This window comes from Leopardus geoffroyi, chromosome B4, assembly GCF_018350155.1.
Source record: "Leopardus geoffroyi isolate Oge1 chromosome B4, O.geoffroyi_Oge1_pat1.0, whole genome shotgun sequence".
Taxonomy (NCBI): domain Eukaryota; kingdom Metazoa; phylum Chordata; class Mammalia; order Carnivora; family Felidae; genus Leopardus; species Leopardus geoffroyi.
The window spans coordinates 114976115-114998699 of NC_059341.1; the positions used below are offsets into that span (position 1 = coordinate 114976115).

A 22585-nucleotide genomic window follows, 5' to 3' on the forward strand; every position below is an offset into this window, starting at 1 on the left:
GAGGAAGCTCTACAGGTCTGCTCTACTAGAATTTAAAAGCTGTCAAAGAGGGTAGATCTGTTAAATGGGATCACAATAAAATAAAATTTAAAAAAGAATATGCTACATATTTAAACTGAAATTCTATAGCACTCACAAAAGAACATGTCTAATATATAATCTAGGAAGTTCTTGAGGATATACACATTGAACTCTTCAGAGGGAAGCACATTAGAGTCAAAAAAAAAAAAAAAAAAAAAAAAACTTCTGGAATTTTGGTTCCCAGGAAAAACACAGTAATAAGCGACTGGTATACTGAGTCCTCAGAAAAGTGTCTTTAAATGGTCACCTGGGTACTAAACTTAGATGAACAATGAAAGAAGGAATGACTTTAATATTGTTTAGTATTTCTTCGTAGTTTTGTTCATTCTTCACAATAATGAATGGAATAAGAAGAGAATGTCTTAAGCAAAATGGCTTTAGTAATTTCTCTTGCAATTATGAACTTCATTCCTAATTCCTAAATTGAACATCAAAGCATACCCACGGTCTACATCCATGTGGAAAGTTCTAACAATCTGTAAATAAGTACAAAATGGTTAATATTTTGTATTCTTTTCATTTATTCTTATTTGAGAGACAGAGAGGGCGTGCACGAGCCGGAGAGAGGGGTGGGGGGAGAGAGAGAATCTCAAGCAGGCTTCACACTCGGTGAGGAGTCCGGTGCGGGGCTTGATCCCATGACCCTGGGATCATGACCTGAGCCAAAATCAAGAGTTGGACGCTCAACCAACTGAGCCACCCAGGCGCCCCATGTACTTTTTTTTTTTTAATAGAAAAAAATAATTTACAGTCACAGAATACATCTACTAGAAAGAAATGGTTTTTTAATATCATCTTTAACAAATTAAAAAAAACAAAATCAACAATTCAAGAAGGATCCTTCCATTTTTCTTTATACAGATTTAAATGCTGTTGTGTAATTTATCAGTTACATTTATAATCGATAACCTTCCACTCACTGAGTTTAGAAATTACAGTATTTACTGAGCTAAACTCTCTCACAAAATAAGGCACAACTACATGATCACAAGTAGTAAACACAATACAAACAATGAATCCAAAACCTAAATGAGAAAATATTCATGCAAAAGTTTCTATAGAAACTATGAATATATGATCCAGTTCAAGGAAGTACAGAATGTCATATACATAACTGCATCATGTTACAATAAATTCATTACTTCTACACAGAAAGAACTTAGCTATTTCCAATTCTATTTTATACAATTTTACATAAATTTAGTAAGTTTATGCACAATATTCACATCTGCAACAATAACAAATTGATCATTAAAATTCAGGCAAAGGGCAATTAAGACACGATAATGTGTGGCACATTATAATTACAGAATGCCATTCATCAAGCTCATGTCTAGGAATACTAAATTGATGGCACATTTAACTCTTATGGATCAAATCATCCATGGTTTTATAGCCAAAGTGCATTAAAAAAAATTGCTATAGTCAAATAGGTCATGAATATCAAAATATATGATCATAATTTGCTCTCCACTTAGAAGCTAAACATTTTTATGCAAATGCAAAGTTAAAAAAAAGTGGCTTCAAAGTTCTCAAAACTATAAAATAATCCAAAGCCTTTCTAAGAGAGATGGGAAACTAACAAATTTGGCAGTTACTATTTAACATTACTGTGAGGAAACTATCAAACTAGCTAATTCCACATTAAGAGGTAGTTGAACAAAATGTTATTTGTACACTGCATTGAGGTCTTTGTGTTTCCCTCTTTTTTCTTCAAAATGAACTAATCCTACACCAGCAGCTTTGTCTTCTTCCTATTAAAAAAAAAAATCTGTAGGTATACTTTATTGTACTCTAACCCAGCAAAACTTGATTTTAATTCACATTTCTATGCTGGGGTTTGGAATTTACTAACATGTGATGCCAACAGGCTTCGCATTAGAGCCAAGAGCTGGGACGTGCCACCCCTAACTCACTGACAAATAGTACCAGCAAACATCTAAAATGTAGAGCCAGTAAGAACTCAGAAGATGACTTTTTAGTTAAAAGAAAAAGAAAACCCTTTTTGTTTTCTTTAAAAACACATTAAATTAGTGAGAGTTAATAAGCACACACACAAAAAAGGTTCATTTCTGATAGCATTAGTGTAGTAGCCTATGGTAAATTATTCAGGACCTATAAAATGAGATTTAGCTAGATGAAAACTAGTGATTACTCAAACACATACAATTTTGTTTGTTGCCCTCCCGACATTTTTTTTGGTGAATATGTGGGTGGGTGGATAAGACGGGAAAAGGCCTTCAGCGCACCCAGTTAGGAGATGAAGTGAACAAATATTCTAACCTAGAATCCTCATGAAGTTTTACTATCTTAAAAAAAAAAAAAAAAAAAAAAGGTACTGTGAATATCTATTTTTCCAACATAGAAAATTTCTAAATTTCATATTAACTTCCTTATATTTAAAGTGTAGAATTAAGACTCTTTGAAAGGATTTATAAGCATATGAAAATGCATAAATAATTTTAGCTCAATTTATATCGTCCAGCTGTTGTTTTTAATAAAGAGTCATTGTATTTCTTCTTTATGTATGCTCAAGGATGTATGTCTATCCTAGTCTAGGGACACCATCAGGGTCCTTAGCTACTGACAGCAGGATTTACTTAACTGAGTTTTGTAAAATAATTAAATGAATATGACAATCTCTTCATTTATCGATGTTACAGGTAAAGCATAAACACGATAACTTTATTTCGGCATGATATTTGAAAGCAAGTGTATATTATAGACTATTGCAAACGAAATATTAACTCCCATTCTTCCTTATTATTACCAGATGATTACACTGCACAAATGTATAACTTTATATTTTTTCTCTAGAAAGAATAAACCAATATTAATGACCTCTCTACAGATGTTTCCCAAATTAAGAAGACTATGATAAATTAAAGTTCAATTCCATTGTTCAGCATACAAATAAGCTAACTTTTAATTACCCTTAATTAGCCATTCTGTTTCAGTTCTGATTATAACTTTGGGATTCCGAAATATATTTGTTTTTGGTGATATTCTATTCTCCAGCTGTTACTTTAAAGCAATTTCATAGCAGTATTTTTGCAAAGTGAAAAGATTTACCAGTTAATATGGAACCCCAAATTCATAACCATTTTAAATTTAAGTCAACTTCATAACTTTCAAAAATGTTTCCCTATTAGGTAAGAAGATGTAAAGTCGAATATTTAATGTCTCCTTCCCACGTGTATTTGTTTTCACAGATAAGACAAGAGCAATATCAGTTACTTGCTTTAAGATGCAAAATTATAAAACTATTACAGTGAAGCTGAGCCACGGTTCGAAAGGTTAAACCAAATAAAGGGAAAAATAGATCCATTAAAAAAGCAAACTCAGATTCCCAAAATGCTGGAGAGACAATCCGAGGGTATAACATAAAGGCTAATCTCCAAAACCTTCCTACTTACAAGAAACTGACAATAGAACCATTATACAATTTTTACGATTCATCCTCCAGCTGGGGGGTGAGGGTGGGTAGTTTTATAGAATTCTTAACAGTATGTGAGAGTTTAAACATGAGATAGAAAAAGACAAAGAAAAATTAACCCTAATCTTTAAAATACAACCCCAGGATAACCATAAAGTAAGCAAACTGATTTTACAGAGGTTTTCATAAAATCTACCCAAGAGAATTTAATCAATATTGTTAAAACAAAAACCATGTTCAAATTCATGGTTAGTACATATTTCAACATAAACTGTACTTAGAACACATGAGTAGTAAATTTATAACATAACAATGCAACTGAGCTATGGACCTATATATAAGAAAAAAAGAAAGTTTTATAGTTCTGTGCATGACTTCACCAAGAGAGTATCTAATATAATAATAATATAATGTGCTATTGTGCAACATATATGATGTGATAACATCACCCATGTACATTTTTGTATACTAAATTTGGGAGAAAAAAGTAAGCTATGGAAGCGTATATTCATGTCATTTGTGAACAATGAAATTATATTTAAAAAAATACATTGCTATTTTCTGTCCAAAGTTTATTTACATTTCATTGGCTAATTCTAAACTTGGCATGAAAGCTGTTCCAGGGGTTAAATGGAAAAAAGTAATGAAAGATGAGCCCAAGTCTCACAAAAATAGAAGAGTTTTACTTGATATTGATAACATTCCAAAATATATGAATTCTAATTTGGTCTAATATTGCAACCACTGTCCAAATCAAATAGTAGTCCAAGACCTCTATTAAGTGCATTTATTAAAAATCTAATGTTAGTGTAATACTATTCTGAAGTTGTGATAACCCATTATCCTTGCAAGTCATTGAAACATGCATCACAGACACGAACAGGCTTCTTAGAAGATGGAGTTAAGGCATTTTTGGCCGAACACTCAGCACAGAAGATATTTCCACATTGTCTGCAGTGATGCTGTAAATGACAAAAATTAAACAATTTCAAGCATAAAAACTACACCAAAAGCATGATGAGATATAAGAATACTGCAAACTGCACTGTGAATGTATAGTAACTTTCAAGGGATTAGTGTATTATTTAATAATATTTCAACATGTCAATTTAATCTTAATTTGAATGCTTTCTATTTCTCAGATACTGTGCCAAACATCTGATATAAAATTCATCAAGAATTCTCAAAAGAACCTCAAAAGAACATTCTTAAAAAGTGATAATAAACCACCTTGACCAGCTGAAAACCATTTCTATTTGCCAAGTGTTTCAGGCATAATTTCTTCAATAGGAATATAAACTTCACATGGTATTATTCACAATAAATATTTTTTTCATCTCTGCTTTTTCTTTAAAATAACCCAATAATGACTAAAACATATGAGTTAAACACATAATGACTAAACATATGGCCCAGTGGTTCAGAAAATGACTATTCCAGAGAGTAACTGAGTAGGAAGGCAAGGACAATACTTAAAACTAAAAATACATATGCTGACCAGAAACTAGACTGCATAAAATTTAATTATTCTATGTAGTTGTAAAGTTAACCAATAAATAGAAAAAAATTTTAAATCTGTCAAATACAAGATTTTGATGGTTAAAACATTGATACTGAGAAATAAAATCCAGAACCACAGCAATATGAACAAAATCATTTACCCGTCTCACTGTTACTGAAAAGCCTTTCCCACAGGCCATGCAGTTTTGTACTTCATTGTCTTCTGCCCACTTCCTATTTAACGCTTGCGTGTGTTTGATCTATCAAAAAGAAAAAAAAAAAAGGGGGGGTGTCCATACATTATAATACTCAACATTTTAAAGAATGATGGATAATTTCTAATTGGTGCCCAAGTTTCTCAAAATTTAGACTTATAGGCACCATGGGATAAAATTTTAAAAATCAGAAATACTTTGGTTGGCTTCCATTGTCAAAAGCTGCTACACTCTTAAGTCTGAATGACAAATTAAGTCAAATTTTTACCCTCAAAGGCACCGGCAATTTCTAATCTTTGGTGATTTCCCATCCCTTCTAACCCTAATGATCAATCCTTCCTAAGTACCCTGAGCACATATTCAGATCACTTCTTCAACACATAGCAGCTCGTCTGTTCCTTGATGTTCCTCAATTTTCCCAGAGCTGCCAATTCGTGAATGACAAGGCTTTCTAACTGATCCCTGGGGTCTCTCAGATTAATTCTTTATCACTTTTATTCAACTATCCATAACACCTACAATACTGCTATACAGATAGTAACCATTTAAAAGTTATTTATTAAATACAGGAGATTTTTTTTAAAGATTGAAAATACGCTGGGGTTTCTGGGTGGCTCAGGTGGTTAAACATCCGACACTTGGTTTTGGCTCAGGTCATGTTCTTGCCATCTGTGAGATCAACCCCATGTCGGGCTCTGCACTGATGGCATGGAGCCTGCTTGGGATCCTGTCTCCCCCTTCTCTCTCTGCCCCTCCCTTACTCAGGTTCTCTCTCTCTCAAAACAAAAAACAAAAAACAAAAAAGATTGCAAATATGCTTTCACTAAGAGTTAACTCCAGACTGAAAAACAGCCTCACATTACCAGATGACTTACTTGAAGGGATTGATTTTCTCTGCCCAGCTCCTGCACCGCTGCGGTTGTATTATCCAGCTTTCTTTGCAATTCTAGTACTTTGGTTTGAAGCTTTTCTATTTCACCTTCTCCTTTAAGACATCTAGAACAGATTGCAAAGCAATCATTAATTTTTTAAAAAAATTATCAAAGATCCTTCTAGAACAGAGATAAGAAACTACTTCGTAACCTCAAATATAATACTTTAATTTCAACTATCTGATCGTTTTAAGAGTAAGTTTTTAAATGGCTGCATAAATACCTGCGGGACCAATGTACTCTTCTCAAGACTCTTCTATTTAAAAAAATGTGAAAAAAGACAATCTTCTTGTCACTTAGAATGGAAACACACTAATTTTACTAGACATCAATCACCTTTCTAGTAGTGCTCTCCTTTCATCCTGATTATTCTGAACTGTGGCTTCTAATACTGCAATTTCACCCCGTAAGTCGTCCGTCTGTTTCTCGAGCTCGCTGACTCTACGTTGACTAGACTGCCACTCCTTCTTTACGGTGCCCAAGTTTTCATTTAATGCTGTAATCTGCATGGTAAGTTTAGCTTCATTTTCTTCATGCTTCTTCATTCCTATTTCTTTTTCTTTTATTTCGGAATGCTGAGAAAAGGAAGAACAGTGAGGAAAAAACCTATTCCTAAAGTAATGCAAAATAAATTTAAGTTAGCTATTGAACTTAAAATACTGGCAACATAAGTAATACTACTTCTTCAGGAAAGAAGGCAGGAGAATGTACTCATCTCATACTAATACAATTGATTCCACAAACATCTGTGTAATCTGAACTGGCTCAAAGGCCATAATGCTGAAATGAGAGTCAGCAAGCCTCTAAGAAGAACCACTAACATACAGCAATTTGAGGTTTTCGTTTTCCTCACTAGAACAGGGGAAGAACACATAGTTAGGGATAGCAAGGTGCCCTGGACACAAAGCTGGCATTTTCAGTCTCAAAATCCACATGTACCTCTTCTTCTATCAACCTGCCAAAAAAACAATTCCAAGCCATTCAACTCACTGTGTGAACTTGAAATCGCAAATCTTCAACTAAAACATTCAGCCCTCAAGTTATGTGGGGATATTTGGACTTAATTCAACAGAGGAAATCCAGATGCTTCCCATTTTGGCATGCACAATTTAGGGAAGGAAAAGTAGACTTTGGTCATCAAAATTCCACACTGAAGTTTCCGTTCTCCCTTATCAACACTCACTTCGACCAAACAAATGAGTTTAACATCATCAGCATTCATGCCATTTACCTCAATCTACATAGCTGTGGATTTGTTTGTTTTTCTGGCACTAAAAGTGTGTTTATTTTTTATGAGTTATGTTTCATTGAATTTTCACTTCTCTAAACCAAAATATAATTACAGACTAAAATATTTCCAATCACATATCAGCTATTTAAACAAATCAGATCTCCTTTCTCAATCAAAAAGTAAAATGCTAGGTAAGAGCACTTAAATCCTAACTTCCAAGTAGAAAAATCCTCTCTGACTGGATTGACTTACAAAATCAATTACAAAACACACTCCCCACCATTAACTTACTGACCAGTTTAGCCTCCTTCTCAGTAAACTCTTTCTTTAGTTCTTCTTCTTCCTTTTTCACCTGCTCTTTTAGCATTTGCTGGTTTCTCTTCTCCTGGTCAAGGGTTGCCTTCAGGGAATCTACTTTCCCTTGAAGCTCGAGTTTCTGCTGAATCAAAAGCTGTTTGGCATCCTTGAGATTTGTTACCTCCTATTGAAAAAGGCCAGAACTAAATCATCCTTTACAGTGAATATTTCAAAATGTAGCTGAAATTTATACAACTTATCCTAACAATATAAAAGAGTTTTAGCCTCTTCTCTTGTGAGATTCTTAAAGTTCAGTATTTCAAACAACTGGTTAAAAAGACGCAAGATTATTTATTTCCTGCTCAACAATCATTTAAACTCAAGTGACACTTTACATGCACGTTTTGATGAAATTATGTGAAGAACCTCTACCCCTTATTTTCCCTTTTCTCACTTAGCAAGCATTTATTGGTCACCACTGAGGCATCACACACTGTGTTAGGTTTTAAGGATGCAGATAAAGATTATATACATTACCTGCTTTAAGGAAGTCACAGTGTGTAAGAATATAATAGCATAAAGAGGTAATAAATTATAAAGCAAAATGGGAAGTATACTGATAGACATAAAAGGTGTTATTGAGAGCATTCAAGAGAGAATCTAACCTTTGAGAAAATGAATAACATTTTTACAAAGCAAATGACAGACAATTAGTTTCTTCAGCTGGCACCCTAGGTACACTTATGACAGGAAAGATGTTCCAAACAGAGTATTAAAAGATTTTAGGAAGAAAAACAACTGGAACACCAGAATCCCCTAAAAATCTTAATTCTAAACATAGGCATAATTTTAATTTTTTTTAACATTTATTTTTGGAGAGACAGAGAGAGACAGAGCACGAATGGGGTAGGGGCAGAGAGAGGCAGGGACACAGAATCCAAAGTAGGCTCCAGACTCTGAGCTGTCAGCACAGAGCCCAAGGCGGGGCTCAAACCCATGAACCCTGAGATCAAGACCTGAGCCGAAGTCGGACACTTAACCGACTGAGCCACCCAGGCGCCCCAACATAGGCACAATTTTCTAAATCAACAGCTCTGTTGATTATCATCTCAACAAATCTAAACTTTTAGACCTACTTTGCTTTATTCACTAATCTGCAAACAAAAGGAACATAGTTTCAACACATGTATATGGATAACACACAACACAGGGATGAGAGCAAGAGTATTTGTCAAAACAACAAAACTGCGTCTAGCACATAGTAGATTCTCAGTAAGATGTATATACATATTTTTTATTTAAATGACAATAATACAGGATAGAAGGAGGGACAATGATTATCTTAACATACCTTTATGCTTTCTTGCTTGTGAGACTTGAGTTCTTCACTCAATTTAGCAATTTCTTTTTCCTGTCTACACTTAATTTCCTCTATCTCTGCCAATTTAGACTTTTCATTTACTAGTTCTTTTTCTTTCAGTGACTGTAGAAAAATAATTTAAAAATAATTTTAAGTAAATACTTAGCTTAAAACTAATGTCATGAGAATAACTGCTACTGGGCATGACATGGTCTCTGCCCCTTTCTACCTAAGTTAACGTGAGCAAACTACTTACCTTCACTTGCCTCTGTGTCCTTATTTACACAATGTGAACAACTAATAAGAGCTTCATAAGCATTAGTTACTGTTAATACTGTGAAATAAATAGTGTCTAAGCAAGGAAAGAACACTATAAAATTTAGCCTATCGTTCTTATTCTTAATGCTATTATCATTATTACTATTATTACTATCAATGCCTTTATTTAAGGCGCCTAGCTAGTAGTGTGACATATTACCTAATTTAATATCAATACTAAATATAAATAGCTCTTTTTAATCCTCATGTGATAAGGAACAAAGGTTTAGAGAATAAAGGTTTGGAGAAGTGAAATAATCTATTAGAGATATAGTCAAAATTACAACAGTTCTGACTGAGCTAAAGCCCTTGCAACAAAGGCCTATGAAACTATAGTTCTCCCAGAATTTTCTAAACCCAAGACACAAATCATGAATATCATACCAGCTTCAATACCTCTACCTCCCCACAAAAACATCCCTTAATTTTTTTTAACTAAAAAGACTTTCAGGAATTGCACAATTAAGATACACCACAAACTTCTGGAATTGTATACTTCAGAATAATATCCTATCAGCTAATGGAAATATATTTCAACCATGAAACCAAAAATAAAGTGCTTCCTAGAATCTGAATTTCTCTTTCATATAGCATCTTAACTTTTAAACATAGTGGTCTTATAATACAAGGCTTTAACTTTATTTTTTTTAAGTTTACTTTTATTTATTTTGAGAGACAAAGAGAGAGAGAGAGAGAGAGAGAGAACGAGAATGGGGAATGGGCAGAGAGAGGGGGAGACAGAATCCCAAGCAGGCTCTGCACTGTTAGCATCATGGGGCTCAAGCTCACAAACAGGGAGATCATGCCCTGAGCCAAAATCAAGAGTCAGACGCTTAACCAACTGAGTGACCCAGGTCCCAAGGCTTTCAACCGTATAACTCAGCATCATTTATGTAAAATACACTCCCATTTCCCTAAGAAAAAGCTGGCTCTAAATTTTAAGAATTGTAAGAATAAGAGGAGCCTGGCTGGCTCAGTTGAAACAGCATGAGACTTTCGATCTGGGGATTGTGAGTTTAAGCCCCATGTTGGGTGTAGAAATTGCTAAAAAAAAAAAAAAAAAAAAAAAAAAAAAGTAGTAATAATAATAATAATAATTAAAAAAAAGAATTATAAGCATAAGAAGTATTTCTAGATCTTTTAATCTCATTCACACATCTAAAGAATATTATATAATAGTGGTGGGGCTATGATACCTGTTTCTAAATAACCAGGGGTCTACAATGTGAAAAAGATTTGTTTATAAAACTAAAAAGAGCAGTAAGAAAAATGAGTAGAAATGACAAGGGGGCTGTTAAGAAGTACTTCCCGGCATTAACATTCCAATTACCACGGTGTTGTATCAGAAACTAGAAGTCCATCTAAGGAGAGCTATTGAAGTGAAGTGATGCCCATATCGGAGAAGAGGTTTGACTAGATGATTTCTAAAGATACGGCAACTCTCAGATTCTAGATTCAGTCAGAAAATGAAATACCTTTTCTTTTTTAATATCTTGTAGCGTTTTACACTGCTCCTTCAACTGTTGCTCTTTCTTTGCTAAATCCTGCTCCAACGTAGCCGTGGAACTCTTCAGTTCTTGAATTAATTTATTTTGGTTTCCAATTTGATTTCTGTTTGAAATCAAGTCCTCCTGTGCTAGAGAAAGCTTCTCTTCTACAGACTTACAAAAAACAAACAAACAAAAAACCAATTTCCCCAAATTATTGTATGTCTTTTTTTGTTGTTTTTAGCAAATTTCAACACAAACATAACAGCGTAAGTATAGTAGAAAGAAATATACTATAAAAGGATAGCTTGTTATGCCCTTTAGTAATATCATGTAAAAGAGAAAGGACACTAGACCATTAACTCTCTTGCCTATGAAAAACATTTTAGTGTAAGATATTTAATAAAACTGAAGCAATTCCAAAACCTCTAGAAATAGTAAGTACTACTAGCTAAGTGATATTAAGGAATATCAAATAAAAAGGGATCTTATCGAACACACTTGTAATATATGAAAATATATACATATATGCCCCTTGACATGCTGAAATCCTCAATAAATAGTTTTTGTCTTGGGAAAAAAACAAAAAACAAAAACCAACAACTGTATTTCACATCTGCAAACCTGATCAAGTGAACCAAAAGAAGAAAGTCAACCAGATACATGGGGTTCTGTTTCTGAGAAGGCCATCACCCCATCCTCTTCACTTCCCATCGATGTGGCAGAAACAGTGTTGTCAGTTAACAATGCCCACAGTTACTGACTGTTCTAAAGCCCAGATATTTTGAGAAGCCAAAGCTTATGAAAAGGGCAAGCTTTGTGGCCCCTTAGATTTCAGACTGGGGTAGATATGGTAACAGGTGAGTAGTGGAAACTGGCAGGGACCTTGCCACTCTCAGCTGCAACTGCAAAGAATCAGAAGGGAAGGCAATGAACTCCACGATGCTCTTCTACCATTTGGAAGAAGTTAATCTTTCTTATTCTGGAGATACAGTTCCTTTGAAAAGGAGGGAGAAGATCTAATTTGGGAAGGATCCCTGCTGGCTAGGCTTGACTATAGTAAGCATCCAATGGAAAAGAAATAAACAAATACTTTTTAAATGAAGACTGTATTTAAGGGGTTTCTCAAGGTTCCCTAAAGAGACAGTTTATTCCTTACAAATAAACCCAGTTCTGAAGTCTTTCTGATATCAATGAAGTTTGATTTCCAGTGGCTTCTAGAGAACACTAAAAATCCCAAGGCTTCTTTTTAAAGAATCCTAAAGTCATCTAGTCCTTTACTAACCAAGCTGTTAGCCATTAACTGAGTATACTGGTAAGGTAAAAGACAGTCCTTAACTTAAAGAAGCTGGCTATGTAGCCCGAAAAACAGAACCACCACATAAAATGGAAGCTCTACGTAGCAGAAGAGCACTTGCTATAATGCCAAACGCACAGAAAAACAGCGAGTGCGAGAACTTTCCCTGAAATGTGTTTATGTAAGGCTCCATGGTACATGTGGGAACTGACATAAGCATCACAAAGGGTGAGAGTGATTTCAAATAAAGATAATAAAATTTGACAAAGCCTAGCCCATACGGTCTATAGCAATTATTATCAGGTAACAGAGGTCCTGATCTAATACTAAAGAACACCAAGGCTTGCTAGAGCCTGAAATTAACAGCTCCCCCAATCTCTGACCACAAGAATTCCAACCTGCCCATGGTTTAAATAATACTCAATAAAATTTTAAACTCCCAAGACCCAATGACTAAATCTTTAAAGTCAAGCTCAAAATCTGGGCTATGCTGACATACTGCTCTACCTTGTCTCTGAATATTTGTCAATGCCATTCAGTGATACACTGCCATGTATTTTAAATATTCCTTTTATCTTTCTTGTTATAGGCCATTTTATTTTCACCTACTCAGCATATCTTCCTTTGGGGAACTCCCGTCTCCCATTCAACAGTTTTGTGGGCCTATCTTTAACCCATTGACTCCCACTGGAACAAGCAAATCCCTGAGTAGATCAACTACCAATCTTGACCCTGAATACCACAATCAAATTACAGCAGTGTAGCTAAAAAAGAAATTTCTGCAGTGTTTTCTGGTAGCTATTGTTTTTTGTCTGCTCCACAATTTTACTCTTCTTTCAAAATAAACTTTTAAAATGTTTATTATTTTCTTGATGTCTGATTAAATGATATAAGGAATAGTATAAAGATTTATATTTAATTCTAAACTTATTATCCTAGAATTTTCACTTTACTCAGGGTGCAAAATGTACAGTTACATTCCACTTCTACCTTTCTTCGACAGCAAAGAATAGCACACAGCACAGCCGTTTGGAAATATACAGTCAACAAACATAAGTATTTCATAAATAATCCAGCAGATGGGGCTAAAAGCATGGATCAGACCAGCCTGTTTTCCATTCTACTGGTATCTAGATGTACAATGTCAGCCCACAGATGGCAGCCTTGACTTAGGTAGGTGTCATGCTACAAAGTTCTCAACCTCTCCCCTTCTCTCTCACATGCAACAAGATCATTCATCACTGAAGCAAAAGAAAAATAATGGCTGATAACCATCTCTTATTCTGGTCCATAAACATCATTTCAAGTTCTCGAGGAATTTACTTCTTTTTTTTAGCTTCCTAAGTAATTCAGATACTTCTCATTTTGGAAACATTAATAATAGAATTTAGCAATATTCTATTTCTTATTTATTTATTTATTTATTTATTTATTTATTTCAACGTTTATTTATTTTGGGGACAGAGAGAGACAGAGCATGAACGGGGGAGGGGCAGAGAGAGAGGGAGACACAGAATCGGAAACAGGCTCCAGGCTCTGAGCCATCAGCCCAGAGCCCGACGCGGGGCTTGAACTCACGGACCGCGAGATCGTGACCTGGCTGAAGTCGGACGCTTAACCGACTGCTCGTGACCTGGCTGAAGTCGGACGCTTAACCGACTGCGCCACCCAGGCGCCCCTCTATTTCATATTTAAAAATCCTAGTGATGATAAAAGAGTAAAGGGCTGTGAATCACAAGAACTGAGGTCTAATCATGGTTCTGTTATTGTGCAATTCTGGGTCTGTCACAAACCACGCCAGGCCTCACTCAGTCTTGTCTGCAAAAGGAGGCTTTGGAATAGAGGACCTAGCCATGCTTCTTAACAATTGGAAAACTCCTCAGCAGGCTTGACTCTCTGCCCTTCTCTTTTTTCTCCATGCCTTTGATTTGTTTTCATGTATAAAGTTATTAGTATACAACATAGCTTTCGAGCATAATAAAAACCATTGTTGGCTTAATGAAAGAATATTGATCAAAGATCTAAGTCCTGTCACCATGTAATGCTCTTGGGTAAATACTGTATCTGTATGAAAAAAAAGTGTGATTTCTATAGGACTTGTACAATCAATCATTAAGTTTCCTCTCCTTGATCAGCTAAACACCCTTCTAACCCATCCATATTCCCCATCCTTACTGTTACTGCCCACACCGCCATCGTGTGCACCTGGACCAAGTGCTGTCTCCTCTCTGGTCTCTACACTCAGCCCTGTTGCTCCATGATCCACTCCTTACTCTCAGCCAGTCCCTGGCCCAACCTACAGATCTGAGCAAATCTTTTCTGTGGTTCCCTACTGCTTTTACAATAAAGCCCAAACTCTTCCACAGACCTTCCCTGACTTTTAATAGTGTTCTAAAGGGGGAAAAAAAAAAAAAAAAGAAAGAAAGAAAAAAAGAAAAAGAATTTAAAGCTACTAAGGGAGCATAGCAAATAAGACATTTTCTAAATGTCAGGTGGTATTTTTTTTCTTATAACAACTGGGCACCATGAAAATTTTTTGACCCAAGTTTCCTATTTCTTTGTCAAATCATTAGTCACCCCTAGTTCCCTCAGTGCCCTTGCAGCCTGTCTGCATCCAGCCCTCCTGTTTCATCCTGTCTCTCTCATTAATCTCTTCTGCTCCATCCTCCTGAACTTTAAGCCCAGTTCTAGTCAATTCACACCTTGATTAATGGAATTTGTGGAGGAAGGGAGACAGCCTCTTCACTAATCTTCCTACGTCTTGTTTCCCCAGGTCCAAACCAAGCTATCTATACACCTCTTCCTGGTTAAGTTGTCCAAAGTACTGTCTTCTTCATTTTATTCCTCTGCTTAGACTCTTCACCCCCTCTCCATCCCCAAATATAAACTCCAATCATCTTTGCTCCGCATCTAAGAAACCTCACAATTTGATCCCAATCTTTCCAAATTTATCCTCCAAACACAAACCAGCATGCTAGCAACTGGTAACTGTCTCCTGCCTTTGTTCATTCCCTGCAGTACCTTTTCTCAAATGTGCCCCTGAGTAAAATGACCTTCCTCAGGACTCTCTATATATTCAAATTCTATATATCCTTGAGCACCTGTTCAAGTCCCACCTCCTTCAGAAAGCCTTCCTTATAACAGCCTATGATAAAATATAGACACAGTATATTTATGTTGTCTAAAAATATCCTGTGATATTCAACAAAATTCTTCAATAATGTACTTTAAATTAACAAATTAAAAGAAACCAGAAAGGAAAGAAACAAAAAGCATAACATTTCATGATGACAAAAAAAAAAAAAAAAAAAAAAAAAAAAGAAAGAAAGAAAAGAAAAGAAAAGAACTAGCTGAATCTTGTGGGAAAGAACACAAACGTTCCATTTATCTTACGGAACTCATACTTTAATAACACTGCATAAAAATTATTTATCTTTTTTCCATATTCTTCATTTTAATAAACATGATACATTAATCAAATAGATTTGTCAAGAACAAACAATATATGTTTAGATAATTATTTTTTTTAATGTATGAAATTTATTGTCAAATTGGTTTCCATACAACACCCAGTGCTCATCCCAAAAGTGTTTAGATAATTAGATTAAGGTTAAGTTTACTTTGAGCTATAATCTCCTAATTTTAATCATTAAACATTCTGGTAGTCTTGGAAAGCTGACCAACATAAAAACTAAAGTCAAAGTTATCTTTTTACATTTATAAGAAGACAGCTTTAGATAAGCTAATAATGTAGCAATTAGTATATTTCCAAATAATTTTACTGTTATGGATGTTATTTTTAAATGCCCATATTTAACATATGTCATATTTTGTTATAATATAAAACAATTTCATTATTAAAAAGCATATTACTCCAAAAATAATAATTTAATAGAAAACAAGCATGATATTCCACAAATACTAACATTATCTTGTCTATCTGGTCTCAAATCAACCATTTAATGAATGCCTATAAACAACTTCCTAATGTTTTTATGATATATTTTACTATACCTTAAGATCTTGCCTTGTGGCAAGAAGTTCAGATTCCTTCCCATAGAAATCAGATTGAAGCTGTTTTAGATTTTCCTGACTTTTTTCATAGGTATTTTGTAACACTGACATTTTCTCTTTCTCTGCTGCAAGTTCCTGGGCTGCTTGTGTTGACTGCTGCTGTAATTTATTCTCAAGCTCTGTCTGGAACACACAATAGTTATTTAGAACAGTATGCATATCACAAACCAGTTACAAATACAAAATGAATTCCACACAAGAAGATCCCTGAGAACAAATTAAACTGTATTTATGCCCTAAAAAACTTAAGAGATTTACAAAATACAAAATCCAATAAGTCCCCATTTAAAAACCAAAAAATGAAAAAGCATTGCATACAGAAAAAAAGCATTCTACTGGATAGTCCCAAGTATCAATGTCTCAGGAGACTGAGAGTAACAACCACATTCTGAAGGAAGATACAGTGCTAGATGCTTTAGAAGATGATATAATTTAAGGTTGAACTAAGGGAAATTTCTATAGGAAAGAAATAAAAAAGTCATTACCGCGTTCATCAGTTCTACTCCCTGAAATTCTAGAATAACTTAGGACATTTCTACAAGATTGTGTTTATTAACAACAAGGCAGAAAAAGAAATCTTGCAAAGATCTGACTCCTCTAAACACTAAACTTGTCTTTAGTCTTTACAAAGACTCAGAAGATATACGCAAATTATGACATAATTAAAATATATGTGTGCAGAGTATGAAAATAAGCACTGGCTTTTAAAATAAATACACTACCTCAATGCAACTTCTGTTTAAATGACCAGTGACCCCTTTGTTCCAAAACCCACTATTCATGTCCTTGTCCACAGCTGACTTCACCTCCCAGCAGTACTTGAAACAGTTGATAATGTTCCCTCCTAGAAACATTCTTCAACCTGGTTTCCAGGGCACCTATCTCATTGGTCATCCCTTCTTAAATTTTTTTACTAGCTCCTCTTCTTCTGTTTAACCTCTCAATATTGTAGGATGCCAGGGTTCTGACCTTCTTTTATTCCATATACAGTCTCTCTCTCTCTCTAGAAGATCTCAACTATACTCAACTATGGCTTTAAATATCATTTATTGACAACTGACTCCAGAATTTGTGTCTCTAGCCCTGATCTCTCTGCCTGAACTCTGGGCTCATTATAACTGAGTACTTCCCTGACCTCTCCACCTCAGTGACTGACAGAGATCTATCTCAAGCAGAACTCTTGATTCCTGACAGCAAGGCTGCTCATCAAAAAGCTTCTTTCCTCCAATAAATATGGTCAAGCCACAAATGTAGAGTTCTTTTTTTTTTTTTAAGGTTGATTTATTTTTGAGAGAGAGAAAAAGAGAGACAGAATGTGAGTGGGGGAGGGGCAGAGAGCAAGGGAAACACAGAATCCGAAGCAGGCTCCAGGCAGGCTCCAGGCTCTGAGCTGTCAGCACAGAGCCCCATGCGGGCTCGAACCTACAGGTTGCGAGATCATGACCTGGGCCAAAGTCGGCTGCCCAACCGACTGAGCCACCCAGATGCCCCTGTAGAGTTATTCTTGATTCCTCTTTCCATCACCTCTCATCATCTAATCTATCAGCAAGTCCTGATGACCCAAACTTCCAAAATAGATTTTCAAATCATCCACTTCTAACACTTTAATTCATTCTATCATCATGTACTGTCTGGACTATTGCAACCATTTTTCAATGTCTTCTCTGCTTGCTCCTTTATCTCTCTGTAGTTAGACTGCACCATTTTCTGCTCAAAATTCTCCAATCGATTCTAATTATCCTTAGAACAAAGTATATTATTCTCTGTTACCTTCTAATCTATAAATCTTCATGCATATGCTTTGGCCCTTATTTACTTCTCTGAGCTCATTTCATATTACTCTTCCTCTTTCCCACCACACTTAACCTACATTGGTCTTCTGTTTTTAGAAAATACCAAGTTTGTCATAGCTTAAGGTCTTTGCACTAGTTGTCCCCTTGGACCTTTGTATGGACAGCTCTTGTCTTTCAAGCTCAAATCTCTTCAGGGAAGCTTCTTTGGTCATCCAACATTTAGCAGGACTCAGTCCCATCACTGTCTTTCCCATCACCCTGTTTAGTTTCTTTCCCAGGAAAATGTAAGCTCCACAAGAACAGGTTCTTTATCTGTTCATGACTATATCTCCAGAACCTGAAACTGTGCCATGGCATAATATAGGTGCCTAGTAATATTTCTTAAGGGAATGAATGCAAATAGATTGGAGGTGGAAAAGCCTGGAATGACTCTTAAGAAGCTCTTATAATAGCCTGGTTAAGAGAACAAAATGGCCTGGACTAAGACTGTGACAGTGGGAAATGAGAAAAGGGAATGGATTCAATAGAGTTAGGAGGTAGGTTGACAGGAGGTGTGCTAACTGCCGATGGAGGAAAGGGGGTTTGATCTCCCTGTATGTTATCTCAGAACACCCCATGTCACCTCCTTTTCATTCCCTCCAATTTAGGTTCTTCATGATGAAGAATTCCTGTACATCTTTCTTCATCTTGAGGACTATACTGCACTTATATATTTTCTTTTATAGAATACTATTTTTTCTTTTTTTTTTCCTCCCCGCAAATCTAGTTTTCTTTCCCTTTCATCACCTTCATGGCTCTCAACTAAGCCCTCTGCAAAGTCTCAGTAATGACCATAAAAGCCCTTTGGGTTCATACTTGAGCCTTCATTATCTTTACTCTGACAGGATGATTCATTCATTTAAAAAAATTATCAATGGCTTACTTGTCAAAACACACAGTTCTCTGACTTTGAGAAACTCAAATCTATTAGTGGAGAAGTCAATTTAAAACAAAAACAAAACCAGACCAATGCAGCAGTTTGATAATTGCTTTAACAGACATACACCCAAACTTCCAAAGAAGGATACAGGAGGGTCAGTCATTTACAATTCATCCTTCACAAACCGACCAGTTTTTGCTCTAAAACAGGTCTGATCACACTCCTCCCTTCTTAAAAGTCTTTAATATTCCAATATTAAAATTGTAAAATGGAAACAACTATACAACATCTACTGTGATCTGACTTCACCTGATTCTTATTCTCCCTTATTCGCCTTATTCTCCCCTCGCTTCTTCACTTATCATGTACTCCAACAGCTAACCTTCTATAACAACATTTTCTAAGTCTTGCAAACTTTGCTAATATTGTTTTATCTCCTTGAAATATCTAAATTCCTCTTGTTTAACCTTTCACAATTATAATCATCTTCAAAGGCCCAGTGCAAATGCTAGTTTGCACTGGCTAGAAAGCCAGTCAAAATTTCCATTAAGTTCTAATTTTTCTATTTCTGTTTAAGTTCTGGTTTCATTCTCCTTTATACATTAGGGGTTTTTTTTTTTTCTTTTCCTCTTTACATATCTACTTCCTCATTAAATTACAAACTGATTGAGAGTTGGGGGCCATATCTTATTCATTCTGAATTCCCATAACAGATTCCAAATAAAGTTGGTGCAGGGGCCAATGACTTATAACCTACTTGCAGAATTCTTGATCTTTGGCTCTCAAACAATCATTTCCAAAGTGTGTGTGTGTGTGTGTGTGTGTGTGTGTGTGTGCGCGTGTGTGTAGCCACGCATTATATAAGTGTACACACACACATATTTATACCCATTTAAACATTATCTTTGTTTTTCCTATTTCACTGTGGGCCAGTGATTAACTGTCACAGACCATCGCTGCATAGTCGACCATGCACACTGACACACTTAGATCATAGTTTGCTATATTTCCACTTAATAGCCAAGAACCACTGTGCTTTACTGCACTGGGCACAGTAGTAGGCATTTTAAATACATTTTCTCAATCTTTACAACAACTCTATGATTCTATTTCATTTATCTCGGAAAGATAACCACTTCCCTGTGACCATAACCCTAAGGTGTGTCACATGAAACTTAAACTCAGATCTGACTAGCTACAACGTATGTCCTTCTTTCCATGCTACACTGCTTCTCAATAAAACCAAACAATACTTGCCTTTCAGTGATTCTCCAGTTAGTCTAAATTTATTTTTTTAAGTTTTATTTATTTTGAGAGAGAGAAAGAACAAGCAGTGGAGGGGTAGAGAGAAAGGAAAGAGAATCCCAAGCACTGCACTGAAAGTGCAGAGCCCAACATGGGGCTCGATCTCATGAATCGTGAGATCATGACCTGAGCTGAAATCAAGAGTCAGATGTTCAACTGACTAAGCCACCCAGGGGCACCTAGTTACTCTAAATTTAAAGTCTAATTTATAGCGGCTGGCTAGCCATTCAAAATTCCCCCCAATTTAAAAAGTGTGCTCCTTATTTTAGCATCCATACACTAACATAAATTAACTATATCCATGGCTGAATGCTTGTGTCTCCCCAAAAGTTCATATTGAAGCCTAGATCCACAATGTGATAATATTTGGAAATAGGACCTTTTTTTAAAAAAATATTTTAAAGTTTATTTATTTATTTTGAGAGACAGAGAGCACACGCGCATGTGAGTGCACACACATGCGAGTGCACACACATGCAGATGGGGGAGGGACAGACAAAGGGAGAGCGAATCCCAAGCAAGCTCCACACCGTCAGTGCAGAGCCAGAAGTGGTGCTCAGACTCGTGAACCATGAGATCATGGTTTCCTGAGATGAAATCAAGAGGCGGATGCTTAAGTGACTGAGCCCCCAGGTGCTCCTGGAGGTAGGACCTTTAGGTCATTAGCCCTCATACATGGGATTAGTACCCTTATAAGAAGAAACACAAGAGAGATAATCTCTCTTTCAGCCTTATGAGGCTACAGCAAAAAGCATCTACCTACAAGCCAGGAAATGGGTCTTCATATCACTGGATATGCCAGTGTCTTTATATTGGACTGCCCAGCCTACAGAACTGTGAGAAATAAACATTTACTGTTTAAGCCACCTAGTCTATGATATTTTTGTTACAGCAACCCAAACTAAGACAACTATCAATAAAAACATTTCCTTTAAATCTCATAATTCTTATGGTGTCAGCTAGTAAAGTCATACAAAGTATGGGCACATACATTAATCATAAATCTAAAAGAAATCATATTGTAATGAATAATTCAAGAGAAAATGTGTTCAAAATAGTTGGGCTTTTTTTTTTTTTTTTTTAATTCATGAAGTTATGATGCTATAGAAATGAAGATTTGGGGAATACCTGAATATGAGGCTAATAGATTTGGGAGAAAAGAATGACCTCAAGACATCAAATCATACAACAAAATATGCACTGTGATAATTACATCCTGACTTGGGATTATATGTAACACCAAAAATGCACAGGCAAATTTGTCTACTCTTGTTTATTAGAAAATTACTCTTTTGTAAAGTGGCATTAATAATGGTTATAAAAACAGTGGTCAACATAAATTACCTATTTGCAAGGTTAATTTTATTTTCTCTAGTAATATGATAGCCAACTCTTAATGATATGACATACTTTGTTCTACATAATAGAGATTTCACTTTTCTCTTTTCCATGGACCAACTGATATACACATACCAACAGTAGGGAAAAGCTTTTTGTTCAAATATTAAGTATAATACAACTTTGTCAACTCTTGGTGTGGACAAGTATTAAAACATACTTAAGAATAAAAAAATAGATACTTAATAAAAAATTAGAATAGTTTAGAAATGGAAACCATTAAAGACGTAACTTAAAATATCAAACAGTTATAACTCTATGAAACCTACATTCCTTAATTTTTTAAATGCATACCATTTTGTGGTTTTTGTTCTTATCTTCCCTTGGTAAGGATAATTTATTTTTAAATTCCTTTAAAATTTTCTAATACACTAGAGAGGTTATATAAATTACTCCCATCTCATTAAATGTTAATTGTTATTTATGTCTATCAAATCATTAGTACTAGAATTTTAAATAAACATTATCTAAAAGCGTAGTTATAGTGAATGGAAATCCAGACTTATATTATTTAATTACATGTTTAAGTGCTTTTATACATTAGAAAATACTTTAAAAAGTTGTGAGCACATGTAAATTTTTCCCTGTTGCAACTCATCTGTGTTATATTATCTTAACTGCAAAGACTGTCTTCCCATAGAAAGTAAACACATATCATATTACTACCTTCTGTGAAACAGCAATTTTAATTTCTCCTTGGAGTGCTTCAATTTGCTTTTTCTTCTGTTCAGTCAATTGCTTTAGCTCATTTATGTTCCCCTGAAGTTGCTGTTCTTCTTTTTCCTTTTGTTTTAAAGTATTCTGGGCCTGTGCCACTTGTCCCTGCATTGAACTGAGTTCCAAGTTCAACTGATGAGAAGTCTAAAGAAAATAAAATCTGTTTAGCATTCATTCCATGAAGACACATTTAGTACCTACTACACACCAAGCACTACTCAGGTA

General features: G+C 35.2%; 1 protein-coding gene across 5 annotated transcripts in view; it reads right to left on the reverse strand.

Annotated features, from left to right (window-relative positions):
• Positions 1-846: 846 nt before the first annotated feature.
• EEA1 (early endosome antigen 1) overlaps positions 847-22585 on the reverse strand; it is a 114870-nt gene continuing 93131 nt past the window's right edge. For all 5 annotated transcript variants that reach the window (XM_045463567.1, XM_045463565.1, XM_045463566.1 and 2 more), the window contains 9 exons: positions 22310-22504; positions 16169-16351; positions 10846-11031; positions 9044-9175; positions 7691-7876; positions 6501-6739; positions 6108-6228; positions 5179-5277; positions 847-4479 (listed from right to left, as the gene is read on the reverse strand). In XM_045463567.1, the coding sequence (XP_045319523.1) occupies positions 4357-4479; positions 5179-5277; positions 6108-6228; positions 6501-6739; positions 7691-7876; positions 9044-9175; positions 10846-11031; positions 16169-16351; positions 22310-22504 (1464 nt within the window). In that variant the 3' untranslated portion in view covers positions 847-4356. The remainder of the gene's footprint in view (positions 4480-5178; positions 5278-6107; positions 6229-6500; positions 6740-7690; positions 7877-9043; positions 9176-10845; positions 11032-16168; positions 16352-22309; positions 22505-22585) is intronic.